At 41.8% G+C, this 16,583-nt stretch overlaps 2 protein-coding genes across 2 annotated transcripts; one reads left to right on the plus strand and one right to left on the minus strand.

Moving 5' to 3' along the window:
- Window positions 1-2,461: 2,461 nt before the first annotated feature.
- On the minus strand, window positions 2,462-8,359 carry btc (betacellulin, epidermal growth factor family member). Its single transcript, XM_012837979.3, has 5 exons — window positions 7,836-8,359; window positions 7,051-7,155; window positions 5,670-5,787; window positions 4,832-4,978; window positions 2,462-4,591 (listed from the first exon to the last, which is right to left on the minus strand). Exons 1-5 carry the CDS (start codon window positions 7,873-7,875, stop codon window positions 4,453-4,455), a joined length of 549 nt encoding a protein of 182 aa, XP_012693433.1. The 5' UTR covers window positions 7,876-8,359; the 3' UTR covers window positions 2,462-4,452.
- Window positions 8,341-16,560, plus strand: LOC105909085 (myosin light chain 5). Its single transcript, XM_012837678.2, has 7 exons — window positions 8,341-8,346; window positions 14,895-15,029; window positions 15,574-15,649; window positions 15,798-15,902; window positions 16,022-16,100; window positions 16,206-16,254; window positions 16,334-16,560. The coding sequence occupies exons 1-7, from the start codon at window positions 8,341-8,343 to the stop codon at window positions 16,433-16,435; spliced, it is 552 nt and encodes a 183-aa protein (XP_012693132.2). The 3' UTR covers window positions 16,436-16,560.
- Window positions 16,561-16,583: the final 23 nt, after the last annotated feature.

Genomic DNA, 16,583 nt, shown 5'->3' on the forward strand with positions numbered 1-16,583 from the left:
AACTGTGAACTATGCCACTGTCAGAAACATAGCCTATATCTAACAAACTGTGAACTCTGCCACTGTCAGAAACAGCATACTACTAATGCAGCACAACCTTTACAAAGTGTGACGCAACCCGTCTTTCATAATTCCTAGATCAAAGGCACTTACTATCACACTTCCTAGATCAGCAAGATATTTTCTAAGTGCTTTCGGAGGGACACGCCCTCCATCTCGTTCCTTCAGCTGCCCTATAGCTCTTTTAACAACAAGGAGACAGCTATCAGGCAAAGGTCATCTGGGGCTCTCTTTACACGACTTTATTATATAGCCTAGCTCTCCCTCCTTAACCACTCAGTGCAGTGCCGTAGGCGAATACTGAGTGCTCCATCAACATAAGAACCTCAGGGTTCAGCCTGGATGGTAGAGTTCAGATTCAGATTCCCATTCACTGAAGCACATCTGGAGTGTCAACTATCAGAGTGTCATTTATTAGGGAGAGAAATGCTAAAAAAGGAAGAAGAAGAAGAAGAAGAAGAAGAAGAAGAAGAAAAGATAAAAGATTTTCACTTGAAAACGGAGATGTAGATGGAGACGGCTCTATCAAGGCTTTCATTTGCTGACGCATGTGTGACGGGCCCCGATGAATCCTAGAGCAACAACTGGCGCACACACACACACACACACACACACACACACACACACACACACACACACACACACACAGACACACAGACACACAGACACACACACACAAACACAAGTGTTTCCCTGGCGTCATGTGACCCCTGCAGTGGAGGTGCCGGATTCCTATCGTTCTTTGATCACTGACATCAGGGCAACGGTGCGCTATTTATGGCCATGCCGAAACAGGAGCTCGCGCCTGCAGGTCACACCGGCCGGTTTCTGTTGGCATGAGTGATCTCTCAAGCTTACGCGGGACTGCAGCGCAATAAACTGCTTGCTCCGTGGAGAAGCGGCTCTTCAAAGCGCCAGGCTTATTTGCACTGGGATAGCACAGCGGATTGAATTGGCTACAGGGTAATTAGGCCACAGAGCGAAACACAGTCCATTTACAGAAAACTTCTGAGGCAATAGAGGCTCCAGAAGGCATTTTCACAATAAAGTCCAAAGTTAAAAGACCAGAGAGTAAAAGAAACTGACGAGGGCTTTTTTTCGAATAGGATTTCAGGAGCTCACCATGAATTTTGAATTCACCATGAATTCACCATGAGTACTGATTCAGGTGAAATATCAGTTCTGGTTTTACTAGATCTCAGGGCTGCATTTGATACTGTAGATCATAGAATAGTGATGGTTGGAAAATTGGGTAGGACTTTCCAGAGCAGTCCTTCATTGCTTCAGGCTCATATAGAAGGCCAGAGGTACCTCGTCTCCATTGGCTGTTATGAAACTGATAAGATGGCTACGACATGCGCAGTCCCCCTGGGATCAGTTCTCAGACATCTTCTGTTCAATCTCTGTAGGCTGCCTTTGGCCCACATTCTACAGAACAACAAACACACAGACTACCATAGTTCTGCAGATGACACAGAGAACATCCCCACAGACTTAGTTACATAGTTCTGCAGATGACACACAGATACATCTGGCTCTCGCGCCAGATGACTGCAGCCCAACAGACTCACTGAGTCAGTGTTTAGAGCAAATCAATAATTGGGATAACCCACATTTTCCTCAAAAGGACAAAACAGAGATTATTGTGTTTGGCAAGACAGAAGAGAATTAGTATTAGTAGTCACCTCGATTCTCGGGCTCCAAAGACCATGCCTGATGACTGAGATCTCACCCTCACCAGCCATATCAAGGCAGCCTTCTATCATCTTAAAAACATAGCCAGAATCAAGCCAGAGTTTGGTGTCACATAAAGACCATCTTAAAAACATAGCCAGAATCAAGCCAGAGTTTGGTGTCACATAAAGACCATCTTAGAAACATAGCCAGAATCAAGCAGGAGTTTGGTGTCACATAAAGACCATCTTAGAAACATAGCCAGAATCAAGCAGGAGTTTGGTGTCACATAAAGACCATCTTAGAAACATAGCCAGAATCAAGCAGGAGTTTGGTGTCACATAAAGGCCAAGAGAAGCTCATCCATGCTTTTGCCTCCAGTAGGGTGGACGACTGTAATGGTCGCTTAATTGGACTTCAAATTAGACCAAAAGTAGGTGAAGATAAAAATGGATTTAAAACAGGTCCAGCAGTGATTGACATCACACCTCAATCAGTACAACTCCCCCATCTCCAGTCTCATGGTATCACAAACAGCTAACATTGAATTGCAAAACAGATTATAAATGGTCAGGGCTTGCCAGCAGACTCTTTAAATAAATACATCATCATCCATGAAAGAAAGCTCACTCACTCAATGGCCAGATCCTCACAGATCCTTAAGTCCCATAGCCTGGACAAGTTCCTGTTTTCATCATGTTTGGTAGATTCAAGTAAGTGACAAATATTCCCCAGTCAAAATATGTTTTAATTCACTGTGTAAATATTTGATATGTTTGGACCTCTACAAAGCTTCTAAAAAAGGATGTATGTGTTCATAGTATCTCATAATTATTGGATATAATTATCATTCATGGATAAAACACACATTTGGAAAGTGAAACTGTAAACAAAGCCTTGCCAAAGACTGCATAATGCAAGATGTGCTTTGACATTTAAATGACAACACAGGCAGTATAAACCAACAATATTAACAATTTGCAGGGTTTGATAGAATTAAAGCGTTTTACCAACTAAATTGCATTACAGTATAATGTAATTTGCCTCTTGGACTTTAATCCCCCATCAGCCTCGTACTTATTTCTACAATAACACAACACTGTTCACATTAGAGAAAAACCCTTTGGTTCCCCTTTGCTAGAATGATGCCTTTTAATAACAAAGTCATACACTGACCAGTAGCTTATGGCTCCGTACTCAGAATAGGTTCTGGATAAATTAATTGCTTGGGACACAATTAACACATTTCAAAGAATAAATAAATTAACGACATCATCTCCATAACTGAGCAGACCGAACACTTCATCTTTCAAATAAGCAAAATTCCATCAATTATTGGAATTAATGGAATTCATTTAAAGCAGGTGGGTGGTGAGACAAATTACAACTCAATGGACTGACTGATGATTTTTGTTGAAATGAAAATAATTACCTAGCTTATTTCACATCCAATTTGTACCTACTTCCTCCGCCGTTGTTTGTTTATGAGAACGTATTGGCTTCATAATAAACACTTGACAACACAAACAACACCTTTTGTATGGCCAGAGACGGATAAATGAAACATCTGTAACTCTAACAAGCACTATGTGAAACACACGACTTGATTCATCAGGACCTAACATCACATGAAGAGCCGAAGTCTGGAAGTGTGAACGTATTTACACTAACAGCGTCGGGTGTGAAAGAGGGAGGAGAATGTGACGAGTCCCAGCGAACGTACGTGCTTTCAGGCCTCTTCGTTCAATGACAACCAATCTCTCCGTAGCGGGGTGCTAATCCCTTTTCCCCACAGCTGTTGTGCTGCGGTATGAACAGCTCAGTTCACTGTCGTCATACAGTCACCCACTCACTCGTCTTTATCTACTCCAGAGATTAGCATCAAAGACAACTGCACGCATCCAAATGCTCTCTTCTGGCTGAATGAGAATTTAAGATTGAGGCGGGGGGGTGGGCACTTTCAATACTAAGGGCCATCAGCTTGTCCAGCAAGTGACAACCCTTTGTTGTGCATTCCGACATGTTTATGTCATCACTGACAAGTAAAACGACAAAGTAATTCGCGTTGAAGGCTGAGGATTCTCGCGCTCTCTCTCTGTCTCTTTGTTGCCCTCACAGCGACTACTGTCAAATCAACACGTCACTACAAGCGTCCAAAGGCTGAAGTAAAGATATCACTTTGTCTGGTTCTCGTGTCTCACTTTGTCTGGTTCTCGTTGTTAAGACAGGGCTATCCGCATGCCAATAGGACGCGAGAGTGCCAGCACGGGGGGGTGTGTGGATGAATGCCTCTCTCCCGCGTGAGAACTGAGACCGGGAGGCTCCTCGCTTTGGACCTGCCAGGAGAAGCACTCAGCTCGGAGTGCTCTTCTTCGTTGGTTTTCTATATAAGGTGTCATACGCTCTCCAGATGAGCTGGCACTCTCAGCTCAGTCTCAGAGTACTGCCAAGTTACAGGAATGTGCTTCCATTCCAGGCCCTTCTTTGACAGCTGTGGGAGTGTTAGTGTGTGTGTGTGTGCGTGTTTGTGTGTGTGTGCGTGTGTGTGTGTGTGTGTGTTTTTTGGCGATACAAATGGGAGTGGGCAAAAGAATGTGATTGATTTCCCCCAAGGTAAAATATGACTGGTAGGGAAAATGGAAATCTTCAGTGATGAAAGCTTGATGATATGGTCACCCAGGCAACATAAATGACATCAGAGAAGCCGCGTGGAGCGTCTCACACCGCATTCGTGGCCACGGTTTCTGGAGCCGGAGCTGAAGCCGAAGCCTCACTGGAGATTATAGTGTGAAGCTTTTCAATCTCGTCCTTTTTATTCTCTGCCCTTCTCTTCTTTCTTTTGCAGAGGTTAGGTCGACTGGAAAACATAAGCATATAAAAACAGAATGGTTTAATGACAAATGTTATACCTTCACAGCACCTCATCAAATTGGCTTGAGGTTATATGATATCATCCTTCATCACTAATATCATCTTTCATCACTAATATCATCTTTCATCAATGAAGCTAAATAATATGCGAACACACAAGCATATTCACCAAACGTGCGTGAACTGACTGCGAAGACACATTTGAACTTGAGAGAAGGCAACTCACTGTGTACAGATGCAGATGAACACGAGGAGGATGATCAGCAGAACAAGCCCAGCGATCACACAGGCAATGATGATCTGCCTCCTCTCTCCTATGTACCAGTCAAACTGAATATACTCACACCGGGAACCAGTGTATCCACTGCCACACCTTCCACAGAGCACAAGCAACACAAATTACTTTAAAAAAAGAATATAAATGAATATATATGCAGACCATGAGTGAAAGTAAATACACTTTGCCATATTACACTGAAACTGAAATTCAATTGTCTTTCAGTAACCTACAAGGCAGAAGAGTAAACAGGGACTTCATGAGCTATGAGGAAATGTTTCTGTCCAGCAACCCTTGTGTGGTTCTCAGTCTTTTCTATACACTCAATAACTTAGCTAATCTGAAAGTGATCGTTAAGACACATATACACTGTCTGCTTTCTTTCATTTCCTGAACCCTCAGGCCAGGTATGTCTGGATGTGATGAGGCCTGAGCATCCTCCTGTGTGGGACTCGCATTCATGGATTTCTGTACCCTGTGGATTTCTGCTGGGCATCCTTCTTTGTTTGACTTCAGATCCAATCACACCAGATGTGTTAATTGTCAGGTATTGCTGCGAGCTACAAAATAATGAAAACTATTTTTGCCTTCCTACCTACCTAACCATCCACCAGTGTTATATCTTTCTGTTACCATGTCTTCAGGGAGCAAATAAAAACAATTGTCTTGAAAAGTATATTTCTCTCTGCAATTGCTTACCGCAACACACAAACCCACACACACACTCAAATCCCCAGACACCTTCCATCCCCTAAACCACATGTGTCAGGTAGATCTATCAGCTCACCGGCAGGACGGAGCGTTCTGCTCCGCGACGAAGCGGCACTTGCCATGAATGCAGTAGTGCTCGTACTCCTCTGGACACTTGGAGAAGTGTCCATTCCATTGGTGGGTCTCCTTGGTTACTGCAGCAGAGGATGAGGTGATGATTACACAGCACTGACACAGCAGACACAGCTACTACCATAGCTGACTAACAGACTAAATCACTTCCTGTAGTCTGTTTATGTAATTTTTTATGTGGTGCTGTACTCTCCAGTTCACAATTCAAAGTGTGTTCCAACACCGAAGGCCATTATCGTAGATAATAAATATTTAATAATCTCAAAAAAAGACATGGACACTTTAGGGTAAAGGCTGAACATACACATCAGAAATCTATCAGCACTGAACCAAGAAACCATTATGAGAGTATCCCTACCCTTCCACCTATATCTTATAACTACACCTTTAGTCATTCAATTAGGTTTCACATCTGTTTTCTGATTTAAACCTAATTTAGTTTGGTTCAGCTACAGACTGAAGCACTGTAGGTAATGCAGACAGTGACTCAGTCACACTGAAATGTATTCAAACACAATGGCTACATATGGAAGAGGAGTGCACTGTTAAGAGTTGAACTGCTTGTTTTGATGTTTATAAGGTAGAGGTCATTACACAGAGTATGCAGCTAGCTGTGCTAGTTGTTAGCACCTGCCAGAGAGTGTAACAAGATGGCTCCAGGAAACCCGAGAGGCTGCTTTCAGAATGACCTGGACGTTATATTGTAGTGGGTCTAATTACTTAGAGCACACGTGTAATGCGATCTTCACATCAACTAGTGGAAACACGAACCTACTCTCAACATTTCAGGGGAAAGCTTCGAAATTAAGTTCAAAATGTCATCACCCTTAATATTATTTGGCGATGAATGATCTGGGAGTCATATTCGTAACACTATAAAAATGGCTTATTATAGTTTCATTGATAAATTAGACACTTTGGAGATACAATAGCGCCGTTCAATGTTTTCCAAGACACATGCATTCCACCTGACAAAGAGGAGCCAAGCCTGTGGTTCATGAAAAGAGTATTACATTTCACACCATCAGCCAGAGGGGTGAAATGGCCACAATCTAGTGAAGGCTCGGAAAGTACACCGTCAGCGATGGACACAATCTCATGCACTAATGAATCCTTGATCCCACCACAAAGTACAAAGACTGGTATGATAAAAGTATCAAAGGAATAATTTGAAGTGTATGAATGCACAAGGTCATAACTTGGGCATGGGAATAACTGTTCTGATTCAGACAGAGAGCTGTCTGAGTTTGAGAGAGAGAGAGAGAGAGTGAGTGAGAGAGAGAGGCTGTGCTGGGGAGGCCGAAGAAGATACAGAGACTCTGTACCTGCACAGTTGCTGCTGTTGTCATGGGGACTACAGGATACGGTCTTGTTTGCTGGCGCTTTTGTTGCATTCCATTCAGCCTGCGAGTATTTGCAAAGGGCTATAGCTACAGCCAGAAAACAAACAAAAGCAATGGTGGCACAATTCACAAATAGATAAACAAATCTGGATAAAGTCTGCCTTTGCTTGACACACCAGTAAAATCTCAAAGGAAAGGTCACGGGGGAATGAGGAATGTATCACATACACTATAATTCATTTTATATTACAGTGAAAACATTAGGATTACCCGACACAATCAAAATATTAGACTTTTTAAGACCTGTTACCCTTCAGGGATTTTGTCTAATTTCCTCTATCAGTTTTTTTTTATGTGGCATTCACTGGCACTGATTACACATGATGCAACTTGGGTTACAGCGAAAGCAACAGCCTACAATTCCAAGACCAGTGTTAAGACAGCTAACCCTTCAATGACTTATGTGAAATTAAACGCAGGTCAATGCATGGCAGATGCAATGGAGTACTGTTTAATAAATGATTAATGACGCGACCGCGAAACACGTCACTACGCACATTTTCATTTCAGATTGATACACGATAAAAACAAACTGAACTTTACCAACTTTTAAATGATCAGGTTGTGTTGTTTACAGTAATGTCTGAAAGGTGCAACGTATAATGTGTCACCTTGTAGGCTTATATGTGCTTCCTGGAAGACCCGGTGACTAGAAGTAATGAGGTACAAATATATATATATATATTTAAAGATAAAAGGTGTCTTACCTGTTATTAGTACAGATATGAGCTTGTAAGGCCTTTCCATTGGTATTCAGAGCTGGTGTTCTAAAACTCCAGGTTTCATTTTCCTCACTCAGCTATCGCCACTCTCACCCAAATATGGCACGACAATGCTCAGAGCTCCACTTTTGCTTCGGCCGCGATAAGGTAATCCACTGAAAAGCCCAAGACAGGCTTTCTCTAGAGCACTGGAAAAGTTTTTTGTACGCTAGCCAGGTGACCAGGGGGGAACACTTCAACAGTGCTGCAGCATACCCAACTTGAGTGGGGGTGGTACCGAAACTTCCATAACCCCCACCCCCTCTGTCTGGTCCCTACTCCACCCACCTCTTAGAGCACTGGATCCAGGGCCCAATAAACCAAGGAGGACCGAAATTCCTGAGAAATTACACGAGCTGAAACAGTGCCGCCAGAATAATGACCAGGAACGTAAACGGTGATACAGGTAAATATGGTGATACAGGTAAATATGGTGATACGGTAAACGGCGATGCCGGTAAAGACATGTGTGGCCTATACAGATGAAAGACAGAGGGGGAAAGAAAGACAGAAGACACAACCTCGTTAAAAGAGATTGCTGTAGAACAGAAAAGTCCCTGTAATGTATTCATTTCAAATTCAATTTCAGTGCTCAACGTATCTGATCTGCAAGTATAGCCTCTACAACGCACAACGTATTACACACCCCTTTAAAGGGACAGGAATACACTATACAATGGGAAAGGAGAACAGAAACTGGGCACTTCATTGACCGAAGTCAAAACTCGCGCCAATCTAGACAGTCGGCGCCTCTTAATTTAACAGCCAGTTTACGGAGTGCCTCGGTACATGCTTGATAAACCACTGCTCAGAGTTTGTGTTTGTGTTCATTGGCCACGAAGCGATGGACTTTTCCCCCTGAGAGGCTGAGAAGATGTGTGGTTGGCAGAGCCTCCAAGCGTCTGCTCTAGCTCACACACACAAGATGCACTTTATCATGGCTGACCCCAGACAACGAGCCATTTAGCACAGGCAAACCCCAAGTCTGTAGAGACAACAGAGGTGCGTTTCTTCACTTGGCCACAAAAAGGTTTGCAAATACCAAGGTAGGTGTTGATACTGCGTCAGCAAAACAAACTGCCTATATGTTTAAAGTTGTGTGACGCTGTGATACAAATAGAAAACGTGGTGGAACTCGTCAAGAACGCACATCTTAAAACGCATTTGAGTTTGCCAGACGTCACTTTGTACCTACAACCTTTACACTTGCTCTGCCTCTCCTTCTCCTTTAAAGCAGCAATAAGGAGTTATGTTTCAAAACTAGCAAGCTAACTACCTAAAAGGCATGAAAAAACCTTACAAACACCACCAACAGCCCAGTTGATACTGAGAGATGCTTGCCAGCACGCTACCTGGTGTCTTTTGGCAGTATAGCTGGCAATGTCATGCTGTGAAAGCTTTTCTTTCATTTTTGCAGGGTGTTCCAGCCCGGTACCCAGAACTACATAGGGCATATCCTGGATGGCTAGTGGGAGAGACACAGGTGTTTATCTGTCCTTCACATGACCATATGCTATCAAAATGAGTTTGAGAATGGTACCAAAACTAGTTGCCTATACAACCACACCTCAACAAGTGTCAAATTGTTGCATAGTGTTACTTTAAAATCAGTCACAAACAAAAAGTGAATGAATGAATTTGAATGCAGAATGGTAACTGAAATACACAACCAAAAAGGCACTGTGCAGAAGATCCAAAATGGGTAAAGAAAAATACAGTCTACAATACCCACCTCTTATCCTTCACTGTCATTAGATGACTTTCAGTAGTAGGATTGAGATGCAACAAAGGGATATAACTAGTGGAGTTGCTTAGCAAACAATGGTAAAATCACTGATGGCAGCAGCACTACCTCAGTGTCAAAAATATCAAATAAAATGAGCACAGGAAAGACTTTGAATGCCAAAATGGGTAAAGAAAACTACAGTCAATCTATGGACTTCTCTTAAACTTGAGGAGATGTAATAAATCTATTTATAACTTCCGAGTGATGAGGTGAGCAGTGTGTCTCTTCTTGTGTTCTTGCAGTAAATTAACAACCAGGTCAAGTCAATTCAAGTCAGTCTTCATTCATTTCAATGGCCTTCTATACAATATTTATAAGTTAGTAAAAAAAAACAACACCTACCTCTTATGAAGGTAAGTCATTACTGTCACTGTCATTAGATGATGTTGCGGCGAAAACCAGCCACTATGTTATAATTCCACAGCAAGAGTCAAAGGCTGAATGGGTAGTTCTGCATATTTGATTGCGCTAAGCCACAGTAAGAAGATGGTTCATGGATGATCTCACTGTATGAATGGCGGGTCAGACTTTTTAAAAGTGATCCGGTTCCTCCCACCTTTCTTTTGTTTGGTTGACCTCTCCAGCCAATCAGGTCTAACCTCGTTATCTGACTTTACTCAATCCAAACTTGTTGCGTGTTTGGCACCACGCCCATTTTCTGTCGAAAGCCCTCTCCCTTTATTTTTATGATCTAATGATCTAATCTTCTCTCGCTTTCCTGTTTAAATAAAGCCATTCATATCACATGAGTTAATACTTGTCCATCACATTCAAAAAATATCCCTACCATGACTTTCTGTAGTAGGATTGAGATGCAAGAAAGGGATAGAACCAGTGGAGTTGCTTAGCAAACAATGTTACATCACTGACGGCAGAATTACCCCAGTGTCAAAAATAGCACATGAAAATGTACTAAAATGAGCACAGGAAAGACTTTGAATGCCTATAGATAGATAGATAGATAGATAAATACTTTATTCATCCCGTGGGGAAATTCTGGTATCTGCCTATACAGTGCCTTGCATAAGTATTCCCCCCTTTGGATGTTTTACCCTTTTATTGATTTAATAAATCAATCATGGTCAATATAAGTTGGCTTTTTTGACAAAAGAAAATGACAAAAAAAACCCTCTTTAATGTCAAAGTGAAAACAGATTTCTACACAGTAATGTCAATTAAATACAAATATGGAATGTAAAATAAGTGATTGCATAAGTATTCACCCCCCTTCAAGTCAGTATTTAGTAGATGCACATTTGGCTGCAATCACAACACTGAGTCTGTGTGGATAGGTCTCGATCAGGCTTGCACATTTGGACTCTGCAATTTTACTCCATTCTTCTTTGCAAAACTGCTCAAGCTCTGTCAGGTTGCGCGGGGATCGAGCGTGAACAGCCCTTTTCAAGTCCAGCCACACATTTTCTATTGGATTTAGGTCTGGACTTTGACTCGGCCACTTCAGAACATTCACCTTGTTGTCTTTAAACCATTTCTGTGTAGCTTTCACTGTATGCTTCGGGTCATTGTCTTGCTGCAAAACAAATCTTCTCCCAAGCCGTAGTTCTCTTACAGACAGAATTAGATTGTCCTCCAGGATTTCCCTATATTTCGCTGCATTCATGTTACCCTAGCCTATATCTTTACAAGCCTTCCAGGGCCGGCTGCCGAGAAGCATCCCCACAGCATGATGCTGCCACCACCATGCTTCACAGTTGGGATGGTGCGTTTGTGGGGATGTACAGTGTTTGGTGTCCGCCAAACATAGCGTCTTGTCTGATGGCCAAAACAGTTGCTGTATGCAGAGTCTCCCATCTCAGCTGCTGAAGCTTGTAACTCCTTCAGTGTAGTCATAGGTGTCTTGGTGGCCTCTCTCCTTCTTGCACGGTCACTCAGTTTGTGAGGACGGCCTGCTGTAGGCAGATTTACACATGTGCCATATTCCTTCCATTTTTTGATGATGGATTTAACAGAACTCCAGGGGACGTTTAGTGCCTTGGACATTTTTTTTGTATCCTTCCGCTGACTAATACTTTTCATTAACCTTTTCTTTGAGTTGCTTGGAGTGTTCTTTTGTCTTCATGGTGTAACGGTAGCCAGGAATGCTGATTAACCAGTGAATGGACCTTCCCGACACAGGTGTCGTTATACTACAATCAATTGAGACACATTCCCTGCACACTGATCCCCATTTCACTAATTGTGAGACTACTAGCACCAATTGGCTGGACCTCTGTTGAATTAAGTCAGTCACTTTAAAGGGGGTGAATACTTATGCAATCAATTATTTTACATTACATATTTTGATTTAATTGACATTACTGTGTAGAAATCTGTTTTCACTTTAAAAAAAGAGAGGGCTTTTTATTTTTATTTTTTTCATAAAAGCCAACTTATATTGACCATGATTGATTTATAAAAGCAATAAAAGAGTAAAACATCCAAGGGGGTGAATACTTATGCAAGGCACTGTAGTTGCAGGCAGATATTTGCTTAACTTACTCCCAAACAACCCTCAGCGAATCCCAATGATGTGGCGGGTGTGTGGGTGGTGAGACGGAATTAATCCCCATAATTCCCTAAAGACGTATAAGACCCGTGGACTCTTTTTGAGGAGCACAGATTCCAGTAGGGAGTTTCACAGGTCCTGTTTGTGAATTCTTAGCCAGCCACTGCAAGCCCAAATGTACGCTGTTCATTGCAGTCTGAAAAGATTTCACTGCTTGCTGATTGGCCAATCGGCCCCACAGAAGTCTGTCCCAGCAATCTCTCTTCTATTTGGCAGGTCCAGACTGTGATCTGAGTGAAAGCAGTCCTGAAATATTCATACGCAGCATAAAGCGATAGCATTTCTGGGAATCATCTAACATTTGTTTGAAATAAGTACAGGTTATTGCAGCCACAGCTCAATGTAAAAGGTACTATCCATTTTTGAATTCAATTGAAAGCAGAAACTGTTAAAGTAAATAACCCCTTGTCTCAAAAATGTAGAGACTGAATGACAGCAACAGTTATTATGTATATGTCTTTTCAAGAGCTGTCCTTTTCTGTCCTTCTATACTTTAACAGAAAAGGTAAAAGCACTGATTCGAATGTCAATGTCAACCAAACTACACAAATATGTCAAACTACAAATAGCCAGTAAGTGAAAGCACCATGAGTCATGAACAGGGTTCATTCTATGTGGACAGTTTTTAATTTTTTAACATATTTTATTTTTTACTTATTTGTGAACATTAATGGCTTTGACATAGTGTTGGTTGAGACATCTCCATTTCTATGAAGGCATAAATCATTATGGTACTGTCTCAGACAGTTACATACCTAGCTGTCAGCCTTCTCTCAGTTTTTTTTTATGGATGATCAGGGTATACCAAAGAGCTTTAGACTTTTGATCTGTTTTATCAGATACAACAAGTTTTCTTGACTGACAATTAAAGTTACACCATTTAATTGAGTCACCCTTGAGCGTTAAGCTGTGGTAGAGAGGTGACATCTAGGCTGTACTGCAGAGGTTCAAGAGGCTACTCCACGTTCTGCTCTGCAGTGTTCCGTGGTGTGTTTGCCAAATCTGCATCTGCCTGTGGAGGTAAGCACTTCAAAGTTTTGATAACGACCTTCATTTGGATTAAGTTTTGTGATCATGCAACACAAATTAAAGTCTAATAATTGCCATTTTGGCAACTGCTGTTTAAATCTAATCGTTCACTAAATCGTAATCATCATAAATGTAGTGTCAGCAAGATCATCTTTGAGATATTTTCAAATGCATTATGAAATATTAGGGTGGTGTTTCCTTTTCATCTGCTTCTGAATACTCACTGGGCTGAAGTCAGCGACAACTCCACCAGGAGTTTCCAAACTGCATCACCATCTAGTGGCCACCACGTTACCCTTTAAAGCTAAATTGACCTAGGAATGTCCCAGCTGTTGAACAGAGAATCTTGGTCATGACTTGGCCAGAATAGAAGCTCTCTGTCCCTCTCTCGGGTCTCTTTAAGACTAAAGTGGGGTGGGACAACTTAATGTGAGGTAATGAAAGCAATCTGAGAACAGATGTTAGCACAGAGTTTTCTGCTAGCCACCTTCTATAATAGTCATCAGCGGTAACATTTGCAACATTGAACAATTGGTCAAAATGAGTCATCACATACGGTGAAAGCACAACAGTACAAGAAACACTTAAGCGCCTCATAACTTCCATACGTTATGATAGTTCATAAGCATCACTGTGAGAAACCAGAAGAGAAGCTATCATCTTACCTGAAGGTTCAACCGCCTCAGTCATAAATGACTTTTTAAGTTAAGTAACGTAGATGAGAGATATACCATTCCAGAGTGTTGGGCACTATACATCATTTTTAGAACTTTAACACATCTGGTACTTCTCAGTCCTCTCCAAGACATTCAAGCAAATGTGACCGAACTATGATGTAGTCACTGTGAATCATGTGTGCACACCCAAGTAACGCTTTAAAAGTATCTCATTATTAACAGCACAAGCTAGGCCTCAAGAGGCCCTGGGCCTTGGCTACAAACCTGCCCATGTAAGGCATACTTTTACCAGGCTAGGGGGTCTCGGGCCGGATCAGCGTTATCCCCTATGGAACCAAAGTCATGCCAGCCGGTGTCTCTTGCTCCCTCAGAGAGCCTGGCAGTTGCCATATTTAAGCCGTCTGCCTCCAGGATGATCATCCACATTCTGATCACACACGGCATCACAGCACGAGAGAAATGGTAAGTGGTCCCAACTATATTCACTGCGTTGTGAAGATAACTGTTCAATTCAATGATCAATTGTTCTAGATGTTAAGTATGAGTAAAAGTTGTAGTGCGGGATGTGGTGCTGTGAACGTCTTGTTTTGTTTGAATGCTGCGAATGTAGACATTTTGTTTATTCAGTTCTAAATTATAGACTCGGTTAATTACCTTTCTGGAACATGGGTTTTTGTGATAATGACAAGTTGACAATGATAAGTGTTTAGAGTGCAAATATTTTGAGAACATGAATTGAAATGCTAATGCAGCAATGTTCACTCAAGTCCATCCATCTGCTGCTGAAATGCCAGAACAGATAGATAATTTTAACACGCATCAACACAGTGTTTGCTGTAATTTATGACTGATTTATGATTGTTATTTTGACCCTGGATGGCTACATCAAGCTTTTGTGGCCCCTTATTTGCAATGTAGACAAGATGAGGAAATGATCATTTGATAAGAATTTCACCGTCGCCCTTTTCCAAAAGGCCAGCAGGAAGACCAAGAAGAAGGAGGGGGGCGCCAAGCGTGCCCAGAGAGCCTCCTCCAATGTGTTCTCCATGTTTGAACAAACACAGATCCAGGAATTCAAAGAGGTAATGGTCGTCTGAAACTATCCTGGAGAACGTTACGTTATGAGTTAGACTACTTTCGCAGGGGGGGAATGGGTGCAGTGATGGATGACTGAACACAGCTGGGGCAGTAATGCTAGTGTACTCATTGAGAGCACCTCCCTTCCTAACTGGCACCTTGACTAGTGCTTAACTTGCACTTCAGCAGTTACATTCCTGCACTTCTTCTTCCTTTCTAGGTCGTTTTTCTATTTCTTATGTAAAGTAGTATTTATTGTTACACCAGGTTTTTTATTGCTCTTAGCTTGACTGTTCTCTCCCTTGTACGTCGCTTTGGACAAAAGCGTCTGATAAATGACTAAATGACTAAATGTAATTGTAAATGTAAAGCACTTTGAGACGATGTAAATTGTTAATGCAGCTATGTTAAATACATAAAATGTAATAAAAAACGGTTCCCCTCAATATTGTGCATCATTCTGCTGTGATAAGATTTAACCTCTGTGTTCCTTGCTTATGATTACCTGTCAATGGACAAAAAACTAGTCTTCTTTGCTTTTCTATTTAGGCTTTCACACTTATTGATCAGAACAGAGATGGTTTCATCGATAAAGAGGACCTTAAAGACACATATGCATCTCTTGGTGAGTGTTTTCTAACGATCACGACTGTCTTGTGTCCACTCTCAGGAACTTTGCCCTAATGAGTATTGAATTCTAATTTTAAGTGACTTGACATTTTCTTACTTGCTGTTTGACTAAGTCAATAAGGCTGGCTGTTTCTTTCCAATAGGTAAACTGAATGTAAAGGATAAGGAGTTGGAGGACATGCTCAAAGAGGCCACTGGTCCCATCAACTTCACAATGTTTCTCACTCTGTTTGGAGAGAAGTTACACGGTGAGTTGTCTATTTGGCAGGGTGACTGAAGTAAACTATTACTGGTAGTGAAACATCACAAACATAAATTCCAGCATGAAAATGAGGGTGAAGCGACTCTGAAATGGTTCTGTTTGAAGGTACTGACCCGGAGGACACCATTGTGAATGCCTTTAAGATGTTTGATCCTGACGCAAAAGGCTTTATACACAAAGATGAGTAAGTCCTCCTAAACGTTTTTTTTTTTTTAGTGTGCCAAACCGGCAAGGTACAATAACACATAGTAACTATTTTTTGGGATTATCTGTTAACTTTGTCTTTCAGGTTACAGCACATACTGATGACACAAGCAGACAAATTCACTGCGGAGGAGGTAAAGTAATTTCATTTTCTTCTGCTTGGCATCTTGTGAATACATTTCTGTAGCCTGACAAATGACTTCTGCTTAAAAGGTGAAGCAAATGTTCCAGTCATCCAACATGGACCAGACAGGGAACTTGGACTACAAAACCCTGTGCTACATCATCACCCATGGGGAAGAACAGGAGGAGTGACAGGCACATGACCTTAACCTACCCTATTCAAGATCACCCATGGGGAAGAACAGGAGGAGTGAGAGGCACATGATGTTGCATGTGGCTCTGGTCACACAATACGCACACCACACACACACACACACACACACACACACACACACACACA

This window comes from Clupea harengus, chromosome 12 (assembly GCF_900700415.2).
Source record: "Clupea harengus chromosome 12, Ch_v2.0.2, whole genome shotgun sequence".
NCBI classification, from domain to species: Eukaryota; Metazoa; Chordata; class Actinopteri; order Clupeiformes; family Clupeidae; genus Clupea; species Clupea harengus.